General features: G+C 37.1%; 1 protein-coding gene across 2 annotated transcripts in view; it reads right to left on the bottom strand.

Moving 5' to 3' along the window:
• Window positions 1-25,470, bottom strand: part of ADAM9 (ADAM metallopeptidase domain 9) — a 144,535-nt gene that overhangs the window by 55,684 nt on the left and 63,381 nt on the right. For both annotated transcript variants that reach the window (XM_049632415.1, XM_049632414.1), the window contains exons 12-15: window positions 20,113-20,284; window positions 11,958-12,050; window positions 10,794-10,989; window positions 3,445-3,550 (exon numbers count right to left, since the gene is read on the bottom strand). In XM_049632415.1, coding sequence (XP_049488372.1) covers window positions 3,445-3,550; window positions 10,794-10,989; window positions 11,958-12,050; window positions 20,113-20,284 — 567 coding nt within the window. The remainder of the gene's footprint in view (window positions 1-3,444; window positions 3,551-10,793; window positions 10,990-11,957; window positions 12,051-20,112; window positions 20,285-25,470) is intronic.

The raw sequence follows: 25,470 nt of genomic DNA, 5'->3' as shown, positions 1-25,470 counted from the left end.
GATGCGGGGTTCTGAGTACACATATGTATGTGTACATACATGTATGATGCACAAATGTATGCTTATGAATGTATATACACACATACAAAAAGGAAATACAACAAAAATGTGAGGGAGTATCTCTGGATGGCAGGACCACAGGGTTCACTTCCTTTAGATTCTTCTAGATTTTATACATTTTCTGTGACAAGGATGATTACAAAGCAATGATGACAATGATGAGTCTTGCAACGAATCGGGTATTCTTCTTAGTACCAGCATCCATCAACACATTTGGTCTTCAAAACAACTGGAAATAGGTACCATTATTATCCTCATTTTATAGAAAAATGAGGCACAGAAGAAAAAGAAAAGGAAAGCAACTTGTCCAAAGTCTCAGAGATCTTAAGCAGTTGAAGCAGTATTCAAACCCAAAGAGTCTGACTTCAGATATGCATTCCTAATGGCTATATTAATGCTATATTACTATTATAAAATGTTTTTCAAATCAGCTACCCAGTAATTTATACATTTCCTAAGTGTACTTTCTATAATTTCATTAAGATACTCATAAGATCATGGAAATAGAACCAGGCTAAAGACAAAGATCAGACACGTCTAGCAAGCTCTCTCCAAGTCTGCATTAATCCACTTACCCCAAAGTTTCACCTCAGTTCATTTAATCAGTTACACTAATTATCCACCCATCAGCTGTATCATCTGTTCCTACATTCATTCAACAAATATTTAATAGGTACTTATCATGTGCCAAATATTACACTAAACACATAAGATAAAACGTGTCACTGCACTTTAGTTTACCAATGAAGGGTGATCACCAAACAGTCACATAAACAAATGAAACTGCAACAAATGCTAAACAAGAATATTGCAAAGATAAAGAAGAAAATTTGGTAATAATTAAAGGGCCAATTCGTCAAGGAGACATAACAATCCTAAATGTGGATGCACCTAATAACATAAGAATTTACTGATTCAAAAGACACACAGCAAAAAAATGTATAGAACTAAAAAAGAGAAACAGACAACTTTATAATCATAGCTGGAGATTTTAACCCACTTCTCTCAGAAATTAAAGGACAAGGGGGTGCCTGGGTGGCTCAGTCGGTTGAGCATCCGGCTTTGGCTCAGGTCATGATCTCACAGTTTGTGAGTTCGAGCCCCACATCGGGCTCTATGCTGACAGCTCAGAACCTGGAGCCTGTTTCAGATTTTGTGTCTCCCTCTCTCTCTGCTCCTCCCCTGCTTATGCTCTGTCTCTCTCTCTCAAAAATAAACATTAAAAAAAATTTTTTTTTTAAAAATTGAAGGACAAACCTAAAACACACACATGCAACACAAAGATATAGGAAGCTTGAATAAGACTGTCAACATTTATAGAATAACACAACCCAATAACTATAGAATGCACTTTTTTCCAATTGTACATGGACGTTCACCAAAAGAGACCACATGCTGGGCAATAACTCACATCTCAATAAACTGCAAAGAACTAAAGTTATACAGAGTATGTTCTCATTGGAATTAAACTAGAAATCAAAAACATAACCAGAATACTCCCAAATATCTAGAAATTAAGCAACACACTTTTAATAACTCAGGAGTCACAGGAGAAATCACAATATAAATTTTAAAAAATTAATGATATGAACAATAAGGAAAACACATCAAATTCAACAACAAAAAAAACATCCAATTTCTTAAGCAGTTCGTCCTTCGTTCAACATTCAAGTTCCTACTTTTCTCATTTTAATTTAGACAAATTATGGTAACCAAGATGGGTCCAGTCTCCCCAAAATGCAGGACAGACCCTCCTGTGTCTTTTCTAAACACCAGAAAAGAATCATAAAATTCTATGTCTAGAACTGGTTTTGTATTTATTCTTCTTTTTACCTGGAAAATTATCCTCTATCTTATTTGAAGATATTGTCATTTTTTATTTTATTTGAGAGACAGAGCGTGTGCAAGTGGGGGAGAGATGTTGAGGGAGAGAATCTTAAGCAGGCTCCACACACAGCACAGAGCCCAACATGGGGCTAGATCCCACGACCCTGGGCTCATGACTGAGCCACCGAGGTACCCCACATCATATCATTTTTAAATGATTGTTCTTACTAGGACAGTGGTTTGGGCATAAACCAAAATAATTTAGAATTTAAATACACTAAAAATGTATTAATAATAATAGTATGACTTCCCCAGAAAAAGTGCTATGTAAACAGAAGAGAACTTATATCTACAACTACTTTTGAAACTATATAAGATGAATATCAAAAGTTACATTCATATCTCCTTTTGAAACACTTTCTTGTTTTTCTTATCTTCCTTCCATCTACTCTGTTTTATATATCAAGAAATGATTAGAACAAAATAAATTGGCTAACATTAAGGGGGAAAAGCACACAGCAGTAAGAACACCTTACAAGAGGGCTCTCTGGCTCTGTTAAGAAAGGTGAGGAAGTCTTTAAAACTGAGATCTGGAGGAGCTGAAGGCATGCCAGGCAGAAGGAATAGTGTGTGCAAAGGCCCTGTGGCAGAAGGCCACATGTAAGCCAGCATACGTGGTGTCTCCAGTATTTAATGGCTGAGTAGAGAAAGATGAGCCTACAAATAAACACACTAAAGGAGCAACCAGAAACACAGAAAAGAATACTAGAAGAACATCCCACACAAAAGCGAAGGAAAGAGGTTTCTTCAAGGAAAAAACGGTCAACATACTTGAATGACACCAAAAGGTCAAGTAGCATGAAGACCTAACAATGTCTGATGGATTTAGCGACATGGAGATTGACTGCTGTTATTTCTTCTTAGCAAACATTGTTTCCGTACAGTTACTTAGACTAACTGGCAAAGTAGGAGCAAAGAGAAGAGATGCTCAGTAATATAGAATAATTCCAATTATACAAAATATCAGCGTGTGTAAGTACAGTGCACAGAAACAAAAAAGAGGAAGAAACACAATGCAATTAGTAGATATATATGGACTGATATTATGGGTGACTTTTTTTTATTTGTAATTCTTTAATAATTATTAACTTTTACAATAAGCAAATGTAGAAACAAAAAAAAGGTTTTAATTTGTCACTTTAAAATTATATAGAGCAAGAAGAAAATAACAACATCCAGAATGAATTTTGCAGGTATCTACACATTAATCAGTGCCATCTTTTAATGAAAAAAAGAAGAGGAAGAGTGTTTATTTGAGGTTCTTATTGTAGAATAAGGAAAAACAAAGATTCTAAAATCCACTAGACTTTAGACAGTTAACATCTAAAGGGATGAATTATTTTACTAGTTCTTTTCAGAGTCTCGCTGAAGTCTTATGTTCTAAAACTTGAAAAGTTAATTTGAAAAGTTCAGTATTTAAGGGAGAGAAAGCCAGCAGTTGCAAGATGACGGGTCTTAAAATCATTCACATTCCTTTATAACCTCACCTCCACTTACCCAGTGGCACACTTCTTGTACTCATTGCCAGAGAAACCACAATTGCCAAATCTGTCACCTTTAGAATTCACATCAATGAAACAATCTCTTGGGGCAGCCTTGGCTTCTGTAACATTAAAAAAAAAAAAAAAAAGGTATGGCAATTTAATTCATAAATAAAAGTATATTCCCTATGACAATCCATACACCTTGATGAACTGCCTCAACACCTTCTAGAAAGTGTCAGGCCTCACAGATAAAACATTTTTGTTCTACTTTTATACTTAACAACAAAATGTAAAAATAAAGCTTACATTGTACCTGAAAGTTAGCCTGGGCTCAAACACTAAGACCCTACAAGAAATATCATTAAAAAGATGAAATTATAAATAAATGAAAAAGCATGCATAGTATGCTAGTGTTCTCAGCATATTCCTTTTCCCCGCTCTCAAATATGTCTCTAATACATCATTAGACTTTAGATCAGGCTGGGAAGGGTTGGTGAAGACATTGCCAGCTATTGTTATTGGGTTTTTAATTTACCATATATAAAATGCTGAATTTAGATGCTCTACTAACAAGAAGGATTGTCAAACAGCCATTACAGCCGACAAAGTGGCAATCCATTTTTGCTTTCTCATATTGTATATATGTAATATCACTTCATGTTCAATTTGCCCACTAATTACACATTCCTAAATAAATTTTATTTGTAAATATTTTTAAGTCAAAATGTCAGTACTTTCTACTGAATAAAGGAATTCACTGGCCTATCTTACGCATCTAATGTTTATATGGTTTCGTTTAAAAGAAAATGGATACGAGGCGAAAGAAGTTGGATCAAGCAACGTGAAAAGGGAACAGAGAATAATACCTGAACGGGGCAAACAGCACATGGCAGGATCCCTAACAGGGCCCTTCTAGGGAACAGAAGGAGCTCTAAAACTTCCAGATAATCTCCAAAGAGAAAAACAACTGATGGTGCCTGGGTGGCTCAGTCAGTTAAGCACCTGACTTTGGCTCAGGTCATGATCTTGCGGTTCACAAGTTCAAGCCCCACGTCAGGCTGTGCTGACAGCTCAGAGCCTGGAGCCTGCTTCAGATTCTGTGTCTCTAATCGCTCCTCGGCCTTTTGGCTAAGATCAAGTGCAGATTCTGTGTCTCCCTCTCTCTCTGCCACTCCTCCACTCTCGCTCTGTATCTCTCTTTCAAAAATAAACAATTAAAAAAAGAGAAAAAAACAACTGCAGTTTGTAGTCCTAGACTTTTCCACAGGCCTCTATGAAGGTAATATCTTTGCTACGTAATAGTATTTACCTCATCAAAAGGTATCTGCAATTATATTTTTAGACTGCAATAACTTGCCATTTTTACAAAATGTATCAAGAGTTGACAGATCTCTACTACTCTAGCCTATGATCTAGCATAAATACGTCCCATTTAATTTTTAGTTGTCTCTCTTCAATCCCTATCTGACCCACCATAAAGTAAGGTGTACAACAGACAGACACTAGAGACAGCAGGAGTCTGGTCAAAGTCAACATCTCTACCTTCAGAGAAATCCAGCACAGTACTCATGACTGATCTTAACTGAGAAGAAACAAAAATAAAAATAGAAAATTTGGGTCTCCATTCGTTTTCTATCCTTTCTTTTCCTTTCCTTTCCTTTCTCTCCCTCCCTTGCTTTCCTTCCTTTCCTCATTAAATATGTATCAATCCCCTACTAAGTGTCCCACATCCTGGTAAATAATGGATATAGTTTACCAGTACCTCTCTGAAGAGAAACAGAACAGCTCCTATTATTAAGTCTCTGTTTTCTCAAAGACAAGCCTCAATCAACATATGGTGCTCACTTATTTCATTCACTTGAATGCAATGTTGTTGCTGTTCCTACTGACTCAGGACAGAAATGGAAGAAGATGGGAAAACAAGAATCCAGTATGATCCTGGCATAAACACATCACTGCCAATTATCAAACAAAGAAATCTGCCTAGTTGTGCTGAAAGCACCCATTTCCTTGGGAACCTCAATCACTTTAACTTAAGGAAGGAAACATAAGAGGCAATACAACATATACTATCACTGCAGGAATACTGCTAGCATCATTGTGTAATCAAAATAAAGCTGACTAAAAATTAGTAACACGGGGCACCTGGGTGGCTCAGTCAGTTAAGCATCTGACTTCAGCTCAGGTCATGATCTCACGACTTGTGGGTTCAAGTCCCGCATCGGGCTCTGTGCTGACAGCTCAGAGCCTGGAGCCTGCTTCAGATTCTGTGTCTCCCTCTCTCTCTGCCCCTCCCCCGCTCATGCTCTGTCTCTCTCTCTCTCTCTCTCTCTCTCTCTCAAAAATAAATGAACATTAAAAAAAATTTTTTTTTTCATTAACAACACAAGAAACAACAGGTGTTGGTGAGGATGTGAAGAAAGGGGAACATTTTTTCATTGTTGGAGGGAGTGCAAACTGGTACAGCCACGCTGGAAAACAGTATGGAGGTTTCTCAAAAAGTTAAAAATAGAACCACCCTACAACCCAGCAAGCACTACTAGGTGTTTATCCAAATACAAAAATACAAATTTTTTAAATACAAAAATACAGATTAAAGGGGTACATGCACCCTGATGTTTATAGCAGCATTATCAACAATAGCCAAAATATGCAAAGATCCCAAATGTCAATCGACTGATGAATGGATAAAGAAGATGTGGTGTGTGTGTGTATACATATACATATGTGTACATATGTGTGCATACATACATATGTATATACAACACATGTATACATACATACACACATGTATACATACATACATACACATACATACACTGGAATATTAGCCATCAAAAAGAATGAAATCTTGCCATCTGCAACAATGTGGATGGAGCTAGAGTGCATTATAAGTGAAATAAGCCAGTCAGAGAAAGACAAGTACCATATGATTTCACTCATATGTGGAATTTAAGAAACAAAACAGATGAGGATATGGGAAGGGAAAAAAAAAAGAAAGAAAAAGAAAGAGGGAAACAAACCATTAAGAGACTCTTAAGAGAGAACAAACTGAGGGGTGATGGAGGCAGGTGGGTAGGAGATGGGCTAAATGGGTGATAGGTATTAAGGAGGGCACTTGTTATGATGAGCACTGGGTGTTATATGTAAGTGATGAATTACTGAATTCTACTCCTGAAACCAATACTGCACTGTATGTTATGTAACTAGAATTTAAATAAAAATTTGAAAAGAAAAATATAAATAAAAGAGAGAATGGTTTCTAACCCAACAACAATAAAAGTAATAATAAAGCTGACTACCCATGGTGCCACGCCTCAGTGTAAACTTGCCATGGTTTTTTCACCAGAACTACTACATAGCAGCTACTTGATATCCTTTTTGCATAATGAACAGCAAAGTCAAAGGAGCAATTAGAAAAGTCTGACTTGTACAGACCTACGGCATTAGTTAGTTGATCACAGTGTTCCTAGAAATAAAAAGAGAGGAAGCCCACCAGCAAATTCTTACTACATCTCTATAAGAAGAAAAGTTCGAGGTCAAATGAACAAAAGACTAACCTGAATCAAAAAAAATCATGGGCCCTCAATTGATTCTCAGACCTGAGTCATATTTTTAGACCCAGAACCCCTTAAATGAAGAAGAGGTAGAACCCTGATATGCTGCCAAAAATGTTTGCTGTCAATCTTTCTCCCATCCATCCCCAACAGGACCTAAGGCCTTTTACCAGGGTAACTGAACATTGCAGAAAAGTAATCAGACCTCTCAGAGACTACGAGACACTATCTCCGAATTGACATTGCTTCCAGGAGATCCAAAACATCATGGTGGCCTACAAGTCAGAGTAGGGAGCTATGGAGGTCAGGTGGTCAATGGAGTTTCAGCTCAGGTTGTCCTCACAGTGGGCCCAGTGCATCCCTGAACCCATTCTGTGGCTATTTCCCCAGTTCAAGAATGCATGACTGGAACAGACATAATCAACAGCTAGCAGAATCCCTACACTGGCTCCCTGACCTGTGGAGTCAGGGCTATTATGGTGGGAAAGGCCAAGCGGAAGCCACTAGAACACCCACTACCTAGGAAAACAGTAAACCAAAAGTAATACCACAATCCAGAAGGTACTGCAGAGATCAATACCACCATTAAGGACTAGAAAGATAAAGATACTCCAATTCAGCTAAGCTATTTGGCCCGTGCAGAAGACAGAACTTGGAGAACAACAGTGGACTGTCATAAGCTTAAACAGCTGGTAAGTGTAATTGCTGCTGTAGCCACTGAGGTTTTACTGCTTGAGCAAATTCACATATTTCCCGGCATCTGGTATGCAGCTATTGAACAGGCAGATACTATTTTCTCCACACTAGTCAATAAGGATGACCAGAAGCAGTTTGCTTTCAGTTGGCACTGTCCTCTCTCAAGGGTATAGCAACTCTTCAGCCCTACATCATAATTTAGTTTGCAGGGATCTTAACTGCCTTTCCCTTCTACAAGATTATCAAAAGATATGTCCTCATGGGAAAAACACATGAAGATATTTGTGTCCCATGTGAACACTCACCAAAAAGTGACCTCAGCAGAGGAGAATTTTAATAGTCAAATGAATAGGATGACCTATTCTTTGGATACCAGTCAACCTGTCTTCCCCATCATCCCTGTCATCTCCCAATGGGGACAAGAGCAAGGGGCCATAGTGACAGGGATGGAGATTATACATAAGCTAAACAACATGCACTTCCACTCATCAAAAACAACTGGGCTATGGCCACTATTGGGTGCCCAATCTGCCAACAGCAGAGACCAATTCTGAGTCCTCAATATGACAGCCAGCCTCCTGGTTGTAGGTTTATGACACTGGACCTTTTCCATCATGGAAGAATACGAATTTTATTTTTATTGGAATAGACACTTAATTAGACAAGGACTGCTTTGCCTGGATGGAATTCTTCTGCCCAAACTACCATCCATGGATTGACAGACTGTCTTTAACCACCATCATGGTATATAGCACATAGATTTGCTTCTCATCAAAGAACTCACCTCACAGCAAATGAAATGTGGCAAGGGGTACAGGCTCATGGAATTCTCTGGTGTTACCACATCTCCTACCATCCAGAAGTTGCTAGTTTGACAGAATAATGGAAGGCCTTTTGAAGACTCTGTTACAGCACCAACTAGGTGGCAATGCCTTATAGGAAGGGGCAAAGTTCTCCAGAGGGTTGTGTATGTTCTGAATCAGCATCCAATATATGGTGCTGTTTCTACCACAGCCAGGATTCACCGGTCCAGGAATCATGAGGCAGAAGTAAAAGTGCCACTGCTATTTCTCCTAGTGACCCTCTGGCAAAATTTTGGCTTCCTCTTCCCACAACCTTCTGACTTAGAGTCTAAATTCCAAAGAGAGGAGTGCTTCCATCAGAAGACACAACAATGATTCCGCTGAGAGCTGGAATTGAAGACCACCAGCTAGCCATTTTACACTCCTCATGCCTCTGAATGGACAGGCAATGAAAGGAGTCACTGTGCTGGCTATGGGGACTGATCTTGACAACCACGGGGAACTGCTATTGCACAATGGAGGGGAGGAAGAGTATGTGTGTAATACAGGAGAGCCCCGAAGGTGCCTCTTAGTATTACTGTGCCCTGTGATTAAGGTCAATGGAAAACTACAGCAACTCAATCCAGGCTGGACTACAAACGGCCCAGAGCCCTCAAGAATGAAGGTTTGGGTCACTCCACAGGTAAAAAGCCACAACCAACTGAGGTGCTTGCTGAAGACAAAGGGTATGTGGAATGGATAATGAAGAAGGTTGTTAAAACTACCAGCTGTGACCACATGATCAGTTACAGAAACTAGGACTTTAATGGCCATATATATTTCTTCCTTTTTGTTATTAATATATTTGTGATTATATATAGATCAGAGGTTCCCACAACTCCCTTCCTAGGTTTGATTAACCTGCTAGAGCAGCTCACAGAACTCAGGGAGGCATTTGATTTACTAGATTACTGATTTATTATAAAAGGATATAACTCAGGAAAAGCCAGATGGAAGAGATCCATAGGGCAAGGTATGGGGAAAGGGACTAGAAGCTTCTATTCCCTCTCTAAGTGCAACACTTTCCGAGAATATACACCTACCTCTTCACCAAGCTGGAAGTTCTCAGAACCCTATCCTTGGGTTGTTATAGAGGCTCATTACATAGATGGGATTAATTAAATCATAGGCCATTAGTAATTAACTCATCCTCTAGCTGCTCTCCCTCCACAGAGGTGGGGAACTTAAAGTTTCAACCCTCTAACCCTCTAACCGTGAGGTTGGTTCCCTGGGCAACCAGTTCCCATCCTTGAGTTACCTCTGAGCTTTCCAAAAGTCACTTTGTTAACATATCAAGAGACACACTTCTAGCTCTCAAAACTTAGGAAATTCCAAGGGTTTTAGGAGTTTGATGCCAGGAAAGGAATGAAGATCAAGTATAGTTTTCTAATTATAAATCACAGTATCACAAGAGTCCTCGATGCTTTAACTAAAATCATACTTAATCCATATTAAAAGGATGGAGAATGCAAAAAGATCATGAATATGATGGGAGTTGACAAGGGTTGAAAGAATTCTAAATTCTCATCTTCGGTAGTGAGAAATTAGTAGTTAATGCCTAGAATGTAAAAATTAAAAAGTAGCATTACCAAGAGATTATCTAAAGACCTGGAACAAGTAACAAAATAATCAGCTAGAAAAGGTGAAAAGTGGTTGCCCCAAGGGATGGGGATTTTATGTGGGAGCACGCTTTTTCATAAAACCTCATAAAAAAAGTGGCTCTTTAATCTATGTGTACGTGTAACTTTGACAAAAATGAAAATTTTAAATAGAGAAAACAGGAAAAACTTTTAAACATCTGAAATATCTATCAGTGAGGGAATGGATTCCACTTATATAATAGAGTACTCTAATGCACTAAAATCTAAATGCATCAACATATTGCTATTGTAATCAAACATATCAAAAACATTTTCAGTGAGCAATGAAAGTAGCAGACCCATATGTACATCCCCTTGTTATTTACATGAAATTATTAAAACTAGAACATGATACTAAGTAAATGTATATTTACTTATTTTGTTTATATACATAGAATAGAAAGGTGATAAAAAGGACAGGGAGTAAAAGCAAAAATCACCAACTGAATTTCTACATATCAAATTCATGATCAGCACTACTTATGGAGAAGGAAGGAGGGAGATAGGACAGGGGAGAGAAAACAAGAGAACTTCACTTGTATCAATAATGTTTTCTTTCCATTTTTAAAAACGGACGCAAATAAATGAATAAAATAAAGGCCATCGATTATAATTAAAATGTCTTACTTGAGCCAAAGATGACTTGGCACTGAGCATCGTAATACTGGCACACACCATTGTAGCAATAGGCTTTGTTACTCTGGCAAGCATAGCCATTCTGAATAAAAACGTCTGGCTGACAGAACTGAGATGAACCATTGCAATATTCTGGAACATCACATTCATTAGTTTTTCCTCGGCATAAAGTACCTCCTGGAAGGAACTAGGGTAATAAGATTCAAATTAAACAGGAATATCAAGACAATCCCCACAAACTGATCAAATTTGAAGCCACAGTATTTATGTCTATAAAACATCTAGCAACAACAAAAGATTAGATAACCCAATAGAAGTACGAACAAAGGCCAGTAACAGGCAACCCATAAAAGTCATGAAATACGGAAAATGAAAAAATGTAACTTTACCGATAGCCAAAAGAAATACAAATTAAATAAAACTTTAAAAGCACTTTACACCTATCAGACTAACCAGTATTGGACTCACCAATGATGTCACAGCACATATTTGATTACATTGTTGGTAGAAGTACAGACCAATATATTTGTGGAAGGTATATAAAATGTGTGTCACAATTTTTAACATACATACTCTGTCCCAGCAATTCCACTTATAGACAAAAATTAGAAGCAACCTAAACATCCATTAGTTGAGTAAATAAAGAAATTATGTAATCGCCTCATAAAACAGCACTAACTATACAACCATGTAGAACTAATTATATGAATAGATAAAATCTACAGTATGCTACTGAAAAAAGCAGTAGTAAAAATAAACGTATCTGTGTTCACACACATACACTCACACATACACACATGCATTCACTTTTGTATAGGAAAAAGTACTTAACAAATTATCAACGATGGCTACCTGAGGAAGGTAAAATGATGCCTTTTACTCTGTACTTTCTATATTTGGCATTTGTGAATTATTTATAAAAAAACGTAGGTTATTCTTAAAATCAGAAAAAAAGTTTCTACTTAGAAAAAAGTCTCGTGAGACCACTTGTTATAAAAAGAATGTAATTCAAAACTGCAAACAAGTGGCATAAAATTTTTCATAGAATCATGTAATAAAAATAGTGCTCTCTTACAGATCAGAAAAAAAAAATTTTTACATATGCATGTTTTGCTTTTTTCTACTTTTTTTTCCAAATAGGGAGGAACTCCTTACCCAACAGTCTTTACAACAGTCACCGTATGCACATTCAGCAAATGATTTAAGTTTACAAGTACTTCCTTCACAACAAGGGTCCGATTCACACTCCTGTGAAGAGTAAATGACTATCAATAAAGAAAGGACTTACTGTCATCAATATTCATTAACAAAGGTCTTATCTTAAAGTCTAAAATCTTCTTTCTAACCAAGCTACAGCCATGATTCTCTGGAAAATCACTTACTACCTTCTGAAGTTTTCATAACTCTTTGGCTACAACTATTTAAAGCTCAACATATTTCAAAGGAATGAAATCATACAGAGTATGTGTCTGTGTCTTCTGGGACTGGGAGAACAAGATACCACAGACTGGTGGCTTCAACAACAGAAACTTAATATCTCACAGTTCTGCAGGCTAGATGTCCAAACTCAAAGTTCCTGCCAATTCGGTTTCTGGTGAGGAAATTCTTCCTAGCTTGCAGAGAGCTGCCTTCTCTAACATGGCCTCTCTTCAGTGTGTATGTTCCGAGAGAAAGAGAGCGAGAGAGCGCGCAAGCAAGCTCTCAGATGTCTCTTTATAAAAACACTAACTCAGGGTGCCTGGGTGGCTCGGTTGAGTACCCATCTCTTGGTTTCAACTCAGGTCATCATCTTACAATTCATGAGTTCAAGCCCAGCACCGGGCTTCCTGCTGTCAACGCAGAGCCCACTTCGAATCTTCTGTTCCCCTCTCTCTGCCCCTCCCCTGCTCGCTGGCTTACTCTCTCTCTCTCAAAAATAAACATTAAAAAAAAAAAAAAAAAGCACTAACCCTGTCAGATCAGGACCCCCTCCTTTTGATCTCATTTAACTTTAATTACTTACCTAAAGCCCCATCTCCAGACACAGCTACCCTGGTGGGTAGGGCTTCAACATATGAATTTGGGGGAGGAGGTTACAAATATTTAGTCCTAACAGTCTGCATAATCATCACCGAAAATTAAGCATCCGTGAATGCATTTCTCTTCATACTCAGGAACTAACTTGTCTATTGAGTAGGTCTTCACCTCATGTAGACATTCTTTTTATCTTGCCTGCCTTGTCTCACCCTACTTTGAGCCACCATGGCTCCCCATTGCACCACCACCCATGCCCCACAACCTCCCACCCACAGAGACATCTCTTCTATGTTTCAGCTAATGTGTTCAGGTCTGAACTGTTTGAGAGAGAAGAAGGATGGAGAAATAACAATACACAGGAAAGAAGGAGGAGGAGAAGAAGGGGGAGCCAAGGAAACAAGCTTTCTTTAATTTTTGAAGAATATGTGTCCTATGTATGGAACTCTAGGTTGTCAGTTTCTTCCATTTAGAACAGTAAATATACTGTTCTATTATCTCTGGCCCTTATTGCTTCAGGGGAAAAAAATCATCTATCATTCATATCTTTGTCCCCGTTTTCTATTGGCTTCTTTCATTACTTTCTGTTTATCTCAGCACTTTGATTACAATATACCCGAGTGAATTTTCTTTGCAATGATTCTGACTTGGGTTCACTTTGGAATTGTAAGTCAATATTTTTCCCTAAATTAGGGGATTTTTCAGCCATTATTTCTTTTATTTTTTATCTCATTCTCAGTGTCCTGAAATTTCACTAATAGTTACATTAGATTACTTGATATCTCCTAGTGTCCCTGATACTCTGCTCATTTTTCTTTAATCTTTCTATTTGTTCTTTAGTTTGGATTTTTTTTTTTGGGGGGGGGGGTGGTCAGCTTCATGTTCATTGACTCTCTTCTGCCATATTAGCCTGCTTTTAACTCTAGCCAGTGAAACTTTCATTATTGGTTTTTAGTTCTATAACTTCTATTTGGTTATAATTTAAATTTCTAAGATCTTTACTCACAAAGAACATATTTTTCTTTAATTCTTTGATGATAAATAGTGGAACATAATTCATAGCAGCTTTATTTTTAACAGCAAAATGTTAAAAAAAAAAAAACCAAATGCCCTTTAAAAGGTGAATGATTAAACAAACTCTGCATGGTTATACTACAGTTAACAAATGGTTAACCATGGTTAAACATGTTAAACAAACTCTAGGCAGGACCTCTCAGCTGGTAGAAAGACCAACAGAAACATTATTCTAAGTTCTCTACAGTTAAATCCATCCAATGGAACAATACTCAGCAATAAAAAGGAATGAAATATTAATACATACAACAATCTAGATTGACCTCAAAGGCATTATGTTTAGTGAAAAAAGTCACTCTCGAAAGTATATATTTTATGATTCCATTTTTTAACATTACTGAAATGGCAAAACTACACATGGAGAACAGATAAGAGGTAGCCAGGGGAAGAAGGGATCAGGCTAGAGTTGGGAGTAGGTACAGATACAAAGAGGTAGCAGCAAGGAGGATTTTTTATGATGATAGAACAGTTCTCTATGTTAATTGGGGTGGTGTTTACAGAAATCAATAAATGGGATAAAATTGCATAAAACTACACAAATACACACATACACAAATGTGGTTAAAAATGGTGAAAACTGGGGTTGCCTGGTGTCTCAGTCAGTTAAATGTCCAACTCTTGATTTTGGCTCAGATCATGATCTTCACGGTCATGAGCTCGAGCCCCTCCTTAAGGGGCTTAAGATTCTCTCAAGAAATTTAATTTAATTTAATTTAATTTAATTTAATTTAAAATGGTGAAAACTCAATAAAGTCTTTAATCTAGTTAATGCATCAGTGTCAGTGTCCTAGTTTTTATATTGCACAATAGCTACATAAGATGTCACCTCTGAGGGAAACTGGGTGAAAATATATGGAGCTCTTTGCACTGTTTTTACAACTTCCTGTCAGTTTATAATTATTTCATAATAAAAATTTAAAAATAAATGAAATATAATTTAAATCTTGTACCATACAAAAGAATTATATAAAGTTGAAATAGATCATAGTTCTAAATGTAAAACCTAAAATTAAAAGGCTTGTAGGAGAAAACTTTTGCAACTTTAGATTAGACAAAGATTCCTTAAATGTAACACCAAAAAAAAACATAACCCATAAAAAACACAGCTAGGGTAATTAAAGATAATCTACAGACTGGGAGAAAATATCTGCAAATCATATATCTGATAAAAGACTTGTATCCAGAATATATGAAGTACTCTCAAACCTCAAAAATAAGAAAACTACCCAGGGGGCCTGGGTGGCTCAGTCGGTTAAGCGGCCGACTTCGGCTCAGGTCATGATCTCACGGTCAGTGAGTTCAAGCCCCGCGTCGGGCTCTGTGCTGACAGCTCAGAGCCTGGAGCCTGTTTCAGATTCTATGTCTCCCTCTCTCTGACCCTCCCCCGTTCATGCTCTGTCTCTGTCTCAAAAATAAATAAACGTTAAAAAAAAAATTTTTTTTAAATAAATAAATAAATAAATAAAAATAAGAAAACTACCCAATTTTCAAAATGGGGAAGAAAGCTGAACAGACAAATCATCAAAAAAGATATACAGATGGCAAATAAGCACATGAAAACATGTTCAACATTACTAGTCACTAAGGAAATGCAAATTAAAACCTCAGTGGTGGACTACTTCACCCTTAATAGAATGGCTACAACTGAACAGATTGACCATATGAAGTGTTGGCCAGGGTGTGAAAGAACGACAACTCTCATGGTGATAGTGTGGATGTAAAATGGTACAAACACTTTGGAAAACAGTTTGAAATTTTCTTGAAAAGTTATACACCTATCATATGACTCAGTCACTCCACTCCTAGGTATTTACCCAAGAGAAATGAAAACAGAAGTCCATATGAAGACTTGTATGTGAATGTTCACAGAAGCTTTATCTGTTAATAGCCAAAGACTGGAAATAGCCCAAATGTACATGAACAGAAGAAAAGATAAACCAACTGTGGCATATCCATACTACTCAATGATAAACAACAATAAGGAATGAGCTACTGACACAGTAGCAATATGGATGAATCTCAAAATAATTATGCTGAGAGAATGGAGCTGGGCAAAAAAAAAGAGTCATTCTATGAAATTCTAGGAAATGCACCCTGATGTAATGACAGAAAGGAGATCGGTGATTGCCTGAGGGTAGGGGAAAAGAAGGGGTGGGAAGAAAGGATTACCAAGGGTCACAAAGAACTTTTTGGGATAATTACATGTTTAATATCTTGATCATGGTGATAGTTTCATACATGTATACATGTGTCAAAACTTACCAACCTGTATGTTTTAAACATGTGCAGTCTATTGTTGACCAAGTGTTCACAATTGCACATTTCTTACTCTTTTCTCTATCTTGACCAAACTTAACTAAGGCTTCTCTCTTTCCTATAGGCCTCTGAGCTCTGCTTGTCCCTACAGAAAAAGTGGAGCACCCCTACCTTATCAGCTTCTCCTGGAAATCAGCTGACCACAAAGAACACTATCAGACCGGTCATTTCCCCTTGCTTATCTAACTTCCTCTTAAAAGATTCTGTTTACCTCTACTTCCCCCACCTTGACCCTTTAAAAGAAAAGCCTTTTCTTATTTGATTTTGAGGTGCTTCCAGATTTTTCAGATCAGGGCACTGTCCTTGTTACAATAGTCTTTATTCTGAATAAAGCCTTTCATTATCTAAGACCAAGTTTGTTTGTTTTTTAACATTGTATTCAATTACACTTCAATAAAGCTGTTAAATTGTTTCAAAAACACTGTGTAAGACAGATGGCTTCATAAAAGATTAAAGAATGAATAAGTAGACTGCAAGGAATTTTGTTTATGATAAAAGTATAATTTTAAATGATTATGTAATAACTGATCACAAGTGGATAAAAGTTAATACCCTAGCTTATTCCACATGACCCCTCCAATTAAAAAGCTAAAAGAAAAATTTTCAATTAAAAAATACTAAAAGAAATTATGGAGGGGTTATGCTGATAATCTTGAAATAGGAGTACTACAGGCCTAGTCAAAATACAAACTTCAGAAAATCTTAAGGAAAAAAATTGATAAATCTTCCTTCATTTAAATTTCAAATTTCAACCTAATAAAATACACCATATGAAAAGCTAAATATCAAGAGTGAACCTAAGGCAAACCAAGAAACAGACTCTTTACTATAGAGAACAAACTGATGGTTACCAGAGGGGAGGTGGGTGGAGGGGGGATGATAAAGGTGATGGGGATTATGGAGGGCACCTGTGAGGAGCACAGAGTGTTGTATGAAAGTGATGAATCTCTACATTTTACACCTGAAACTAATATTAACTAACTAAACTAACTAGTTAGTTTAAAATTTAAACTAGTTTAATTAAAATTAACTAAACTAATATTAACTAACTGCAATTTAAATAAAAACTTAAAAAATAAATGAACAGAAAAGGAAATCAAAAGAAAAATTGTAAACTAAAAAAGAATTAATAAAACACAAAATAGAAATGAACTAAAAATTATAACTAAAAAGTACAGACTGGGTGGAAAAAAAGAGTAAACCCTAATGTAAACTTTGGGTGATAATGATGTGTCCGTGCAGTCCTCAACTGTAACAACTGTACCTGGGCTGCAGGATAGGGAAGGGCTGTGTGTGTAGTGGTATATGGGGACTCTCAGTACTTTCCATTCCATTTTTCTGTGACCCTAAAACTGACCTAAAAGATAAAGTTGAATAATTTTTTAAAAGCTAAATGGTAAGCTATAGAGGAGCAATATTAAAACATATACCAAACAAAAGACTGCCCACAATACATGAGTTCCTAAAAATCAATTTCAAAGAATGACTAACCCAACAGAAAAATTGACAAGGGATGTAAAATGGTAATTCTTAGGGAGAAAAAAAATATGTATATAGTCTCCAAACATATGAAAAGGTTAAAAACTGAAACAATATCTTCTTACTTTTCACCCATCAAAATTAAGAAAAAATTTATCATTCTTTGCTGGCAAGATTATACAGGGCACTGAATGCCATGATACACCATCGGTATAAGTGCAAATTGACACAGCCTTTTTGTAGGAAATTTCATAACCACTAATAAAATTTTAAAGCACATAACTCTTCAATTCAGTAATTCTACCTTTATGTAATTATCTTAGAGAAATACTTGTATATATGCACATGGGATGTGTATAAGGATGTACTGTTTGCAACAGGAAAATATTAATTACAATAAGTAAATGTCCATTAATGGTCCATTATGGTTCAAGAAATCATAGAACATTCTTTATAGGAATACTAATTACAGTAGATTAAAGGGTAGATTAAAGGATTATGCCTACATGAGGTAATGACATGGAAAAATCTCTAAGACACAGTAATGGGGAAAAAATCTGCATACAACATATTGTCTGATTTCATTTCTGAAGAAAAACAAAATCCTAAAATAGGCCCAACTATTTACAAATATACATTATATATATACTTGTATAAATGTATAAAGTCTAAAAAGAAATACACTGAACTTTGAAGAATGATTACCAATGCAGAAGGAAGTTTAAAAATTTATGGGGAAGGGGAGTCTGGGTGGCTCAGTCAGTTATCTTGATTTCAGCTCAGGTCATGATCTCATGCTTTGTGGGTTTGAGCCCCTCATCAGGCTCTGCACTGATGAGCACGGAGCCTGCTTGGGATTCTGTCTCCATCTGTCTCTGCCCCTCATTTGCTGGCTCTCTCTGTCTCTCTCTCTCTCAAAAATAAATAAATAAACATTTTTTTTTTAATTATGGAGGAAATAAAGGTCTGAAAGGAGAATTTTGCTTGAACTTAATATTTGCAACTATTGTACCACGAAAAAAATCTGTTGATATTTGAGAGGGAGGTGGTGTTCCTTTTTAAAGAGTAATTCTGGGGGCACCTGGGTGGCTCAGTCGGTTGAGCGTCTGACTTCAGCTCAGGTCACAATCTCGCGGTCCGTGAGTTCGAGCCCCACGTCAGGCTCTGGGCTGATGGCTCAGAGCCTGAAGCCTGCTTCCGATTCTGTGTCTCCCTCTCTCTCTGCCCCTCCCCCGTTCATGCTCTGTCTCTCTTTGTCTCAGGGATAAATAAATGTTTAAAAAAAAAAAAATTAAAAAAAAAAAAAGAGTAATTCTGTAGTGTGAAAGCTTAAGAAGCAAATATAGACCATTTCAATAAGTTTGGTAGTGAAGTGGACAGTTGGGAGAAAGCAAAATATCTATAACACTTTAAGAACAAAGATCTGAGAATGGCTGGAAAGGGGAAGAGCTTGGTCAGCCCAACAGTATAACGTTAATTTAGAAATTAAACATAATCTTTTTGGCCTTATTTTCCTCATTTGAAATGAAAGTATGAAAAATACCAATCTCTTAGGGTTATCGTGAGGATTTTACCATGTAAAACACTTAGTAGAAGTCCCTGACATTCAGCAATAGTGGAATGAAGGCCTGTCCCAAGATCTTCATAAAATACGTGGTGTCTTTCCAGAGCATGAAGTCATCTGGCAAAAGCCAGATATGGTCAGATATAAAAGAAGAAGAAGTGGAAAGGATGAAAAATATTCACCATATTACACACCTAGTTACCAGCTTGCACACCATTAACAAATTTCTTCAAAATTTAATGCAAGGCCTAGGAGGAAACGACTTACACAGGCCACTTTGAGAGGAGAATGGCTAAGATACAGAACAATAAATGATAAAGACAGGCATGGGCTTATGGCACTAAGTGTGGATAACAGGTCTGATAGAGCTAGAGACCATTAGGCACAACACTGAAGGTTAATAAAGGGGAATGCTAATTTAAATAGCAAGGATTTTGTTACTGAAGGACTATGGAATATGGATTGGCTTCAATTTAGTATTAAAATGAATCCAACTGAATAAACATTTCTGCAATGGCAGTGCCAGAATACTGAAAGCTGACAAATAAAGAGCCAAGTGAATAACTGATTAGCTCTTCAAAGTAAATAAATGACCTAATAACCATAACAGATATGGTAGAAGCGAGCAAAAAATACAAGAATAAACACGGTGCTTTACTTGACACCAAAACAGATGATACCATTAGTTATGCTCTGGGAAGGAAGAGATGACCAATCCCAGGAATATATCCCCACAAGCAAAATGAATCTTCACTGGCCACTAAATTTCACTAACTCCTATGTCCATTGCCCAAAGCAAGCTGTTCCATCTTTTTCCAAATCCTAAGGTAATTTCACAAAGCAAAAATCGAAAATTAAACTGACCTTTGGAGTACCACAGTCACACTCTTCCCCGGGATCCACCAATTTATTACCACAGAAGGGAGCACTATAGGCTTCATCAGGCTTTGGAATATTAAGAAGGCAGTTTCCTCCTTTATTTAAAGTTAACTTCTCAAAGTCCTCTGCACTGCAACTGCTAAAGTTTCTGGAACCTCTACAATAAACATTAAGAAAAAGATCTTACGTCATGGTGATTATTCATTTTGAAATTTTAAATCATGTCCTCAACCAACAAGAAGTGAGTATTTTAAATGGCAGAAAATGAGCTACCAAAAATAGAAATGAGAATTTATATATCTATTTCTAATAAATATAGTACATTATTTCAGTTACTACATAATAATTCAGTATTTTGGTGATAATATATTAGACCTCCATGAAAATACCTTCCAAACATATCATTTACATTAATATATAAAATCATAAGAGACCTGAGAAATTATCTAGTCCTATCTAAAATTCAGTTTTATTTACCTTCCATAGTAAAAGTTCCTCAAATATTTGAAACTAGCTATATATTTCCCCAACCTTTTTTCACTCTACAGAATAGCATTATTTTGTTCTCCTCACTCTAACTTATAGGGAGCTAAGTGAAAATAATGGGAATGGGCATTCGAGCGAGGGTGCATGATAGCCATCGAGCAGCAGAATAGTGCAGAATTTCCGCTACAGTTTGAGATTTAAATACCTTATGATAACTCCTGAGAACCCTGGTTAATACTCTGAAGGCTACATGGGCTTCTACAAACGGTCCACCTTGAGCTACCCATGTGATATTTATACAATAGTATGCAATTTTCATGGATTCTATAAATTGTTGGGTTTTTTAGTTACTGGTTTACTCAATAACTCTAAAATATATTCAGATACTCCTACTGCCTATTTTCATTCTTGAAGATTATGGAGAAACACACCCATACATACACCAAGGATCTTTGAGAAATCCAAGTCCCATTAAAATTTTATCAGGGGCATTTGGTGCCCTGAAAGAATCTCTTTCATGAGTTTGAGCAGTCCTGCCAAAAGTAGCAGTAGAAATGAAAACTGTGTTGCATTATAGTTATTGAGGAGGAAACCCTGTCTGTGCTGGGTCTTTTGTACATCCAAGGAATCTAAGACACAGATCCCTTCTGCGAGACTTTGTGTTTTAGATATACATGTTATACTCTTTTTTGCTAACTGGCCCAGTTTCCAGAGAAGTAAAGAGTCCTGGCTCTTGGCTCTTGAGAATAGAAAGCAGTCTGCCTAGACATTTCAGTACCATTAACTACTATTTGACAAAAAAAGTCTTTGAATGTAGGGTTAACAAACTGACCAGCAGACAAAGAAAGGAGAAAGAACATAAATGGTCAACTGTCTATAACAAAAAAATTAGCAAAGGCAATATATTGACTCACATAGAAAGAAAACATCAGCCACAAGGCTATTGACAATAACAAAAAAGCTTGTTTTCTGTATTGTTTTTCTCACTACTCTCTGATTAAGGATATTATGAGGAGGAGTCCTTTTGTATAATATCGCTCATTTAACAAGTATTTGCTGAACCTTATTATGTACAAGGCACTCTTCTCTTGTGCAAGGGATGAAACTGAACAGCGCAGACAAAAATCCTCACCGTTATAAGGGTGACTTCTAGTGAGTGAGACAAACCATACACATAATAAGTAAACTGGATAGTATACACAAAGTGAGAAGTGCCATGGGGGAGAAAAAGTGAGAAGATGAAGGGGGTGACCCAGGCCCCAGGGTGGAGGGAAGGGGCTGGGGGCGGGGTGGGGGGGGGGGGGGGAACAGTCATTTTTAAAAGAAAGGACAGGCGTTTCAAACACCGTGAGAACCAAATCAAAACTGGTTATCTGGAAGAATGCTGGTGCAATTTTGATTGGGATTGCATTGAATGTGTAGATAGCTTTGGGTAGTATTGACATTTTGACAATATTTATTCTTCCAATCCATGAGCAGGGAATGTCTTTCCATTTCTTTATATCTTCTTCAATTACCTGCATAAGCTTTCTATAGTTTTCAGCATACAGATCTTTTACATCTTTGGTTAGATTTATTCCTAGATATTTTATGCTTCTTGGTGCAATTGTGAATGGGATCAGTTTCTTCATTTGTCTTTCTGTTGCTTCATTGTTAGTGTATAAGAATGCAACTGATTTCTGCACATTGATTTTGTATCCTGCAACTTTGCTGAATTCATGTATCAGTTCTAGCAGACTTTTGGTGGAGTCTATCGGATTTTCCATGTATAATATCATGTCATCTGCAAAAAGCGAAAGCTTGACTTCATCTTTGCCAATTTTGATGCCTTTGATTTCCTTTTGTTGTCTGATTGCTGATGCTAGAACTTCCAGCACTATGTTAAACAACAGCGGTGAGAGTGGGCATCCCTGTCGTGTTCCTGATCTCAGGGAAAAAGCTCTCAGTTTTTCCCCGTTGAGGATGATGTTAGCTGTGGGCTTTTCATAAATGGCCTTTATGATCTTTAAGTATGTTCCTTCTATCCCGACTTTCTCAAGGGTTTTTATTAAGAAAGGGTGCTGGATTTTGTCAAAGGCCTTTTCTGCATCGATTGACAGGATCATATGGTTCTTCTCTTTTTTTTTGTTAATGTGATGTATCACGTTGATTGATTTGCGAATGTTGAACCAGCCCTGCATCCCAGGAATGAATCCCACTTGATCATGGTGAATAATTCTTTTTATATGCTGTTGAATTCGATTTGCTAGTATCTTATTAAGAATTTTTGCATCCATATTCATCAGGGATATTGGCCTGTAGTTCTCTTTTTTTACTGGGTCTCTGTCTGGTTTAGGAATCAAAGTAATACTGGCTTCATAGAATGAGTCTGGAAGTTTTCCTTCCCTTTCTATTTCTTGGAATAGCTTGAGAAGGATAGGTATTATCTCTGCTTTAAATGTCTGGTAGAACTCCCCTGGGAAGCCATCTGGTCCTGGACTCTTACTAGAACAAGCAATCCTAAAATTCATATGGAACCACAAAAGGCCCCGAATAGCCAAAGTAATTTTGAAGAAGAAGACCAAAGCAGGAGGCATCACAATCCCAGACTTTAGCCTCTACTACAAAGCTGTCATCATCAAGACAGCATGGTATTGGCATAAAAACAGACACATAGACCAATGGAATAGAATAGAAACCCCAGAACTAGACCCACAAACGTATGGCCAACTCATCTTTGACAAAGCAGGAAAGAACATCCAATGGAAAAAAGACAGTCTCTTTAACAAATGGTGCTGGGAGAACTGGACAGCAACATGCAGAAGGTTGAAACTAGACCACTTTCTCACACCATTCACAAAAATAAACTCAAAATGGATAAAGGACCTGAATGTGAGACAGGAAACCATCAAAACCTTAGAGGAGAATGCAGGAAAAGACCTCTCTGACCTCAGCCGTAGCAATCTCTTACTCGGCACATCCCCAAAGGCAAGGGAATTAAAAGCAAAAGTGAATTACTGGGACCTTATGAAGATAAAAAGCTTCTGCACAGCAAAGGAAACAACCAACAAAACTAAAAGGCAACCAACAGAATGGGAAAAGATATTTGCAAATGACACATCGGACAAAGGGCTAGTATCCAAAATCTATAAAGAGCTCATCAAACTCCACACCCGAAAAACAAATAACCCAGTGAAGAAATGGGCAGAAAACATGAATAGACACTTCTCTAAAGAAGACATCCGGATGGCCAACAGGCACATGAAAAGATGTTCAACGTCGCTCCTTATCAGGGAAATACAAATCAAAACCACACTCAGATACCACCTCACGCCAGTCAGAGTGGCCAAAATGAAGAAATCAGGAGACTATAGATGCTGGAGAGGATGTGGAGAAACGGGAACCCTCTTGCACTGTTGGTGGGAATGCAAATTGGTGCAGCCACTCTGGAAAGCAGTGTGGAGGTTCCTCAGAAAATTAAAAATAGACCTACCCTATGACCCAGCAATAGCACTGCTAGGAATTTATCCAAGGGATACAGGAGTATTGATGCATAGGGGCACCTGTACCCCAATGTTTATAGCGGCACTCTCAACAATAGCCAAATTATGGAAAGAGCCTAAATGTCCATCAACTGATGAATGGATAAAGAAATTGTGGTTTATATACACAATGGAATACTACGTGGCAATGAGAAAAAATGAAATATGGCCTTTTGTAGCAACGTGGATGGAACTGGAGAGTGTGATGCTAAGTGAAATAAGCCATACAGAGAAAGACAGATACCATATGGTTTCACTCTTATGTGGATCCTGAGAAACGTAACAGAAACCCATGGGGGAGGGGAAGGAAAAAAAAAAAAAAAAAAAGAGGTTAGAGTGGGAGAGAGCCAAAGCATAAGAGACTGTTAAAAACTGAGAACAAACTGAGGGTTGAGGGGGGTGGGAGGGAGGGCAGGGTGGGTGATGGGTATTGAGGAGGGCACCTTTTGGGATGAGCACTGGGTGTTGTATGGAAACCAATTTGACAGTAAATTTCATATATTAAAAAAAATAAAAAAGAAAAAAAAAGAAAATAAAATAAATAAAAGCAGAAACAAACAAACAAAAAAAAGAAACAGGTTATTTTTTAAATATGCCTCTTACTTAGTGGTTTGGACACAGTTTCTCACAAATACAATGTTTAAAATGTTTGATCCTAAAACAACCTATAAAAAAAAAAAATCTTTTTCCCCACAATGAAGCTGACTAGAGTACTGAAAAGGATTAACAAAATCATAAGCATTTCTCATGTATTTTACCTGATGGAGATAGTAACAAACATCCCCATATTGCTTGTCAGTAACGCTCTAGGGGCTATAAGGAAGATATTTTTCTCCTAGTCATCCCTGGATGGCACCTACAGTAATAAGGATGATCTTTCTCCTGATACTTGGCTTGAATAGCAACTAAAGTATTCATATTCTCTACATATCACCTCTGGGTGCGAGGGTATCAATCTCCTCATCTCTTTTTTCACATCTAAGCAAGTTTTCCAAAACTGCATCAAAAGGAGATGGATGTGACTGACAAGGATGGAAATAGTCTACCAGAATATGACACACACACCCCAAAAAGAAACATTTAGAACATTCTTTCTATGAGTGACCTTGAAGTAATCAGAACACAGTTCCACCATCATCATCCTAATCCTCACAACAAAAGAACAGAAGTCCTAAAAGAGGGCTCTAAATGATGTCACTTAATTAGATTTTTTTAAAAGAGTACCCTGATTGTGGAGGCTTTCTGAAGTAGGTGGCATTGAGGGGCATAGTTAAGAAAGCCATTTCTCTAGAAAAGTATCTCTCAGGAGGAGTACATCATACTTCTAGGAATCTAA

Source organism: Panthera uncia, chromosome B1 (assembly GCF_023721935.1).
Source record: "Panthera uncia isolate 11264 chromosome B1, Puncia_PCG_1.0, whole genome shotgun sequence".
Taxonomy (NCBI): Eukaryota; Metazoa; Chordata; class Mammalia; order Carnivora; family Felidae; genus Panthera; species Panthera uncia.
Note: the sequence above shows the minus strand (reverse complement) of the source record. Positions and strands in the feature narration are given on the sequence as shown.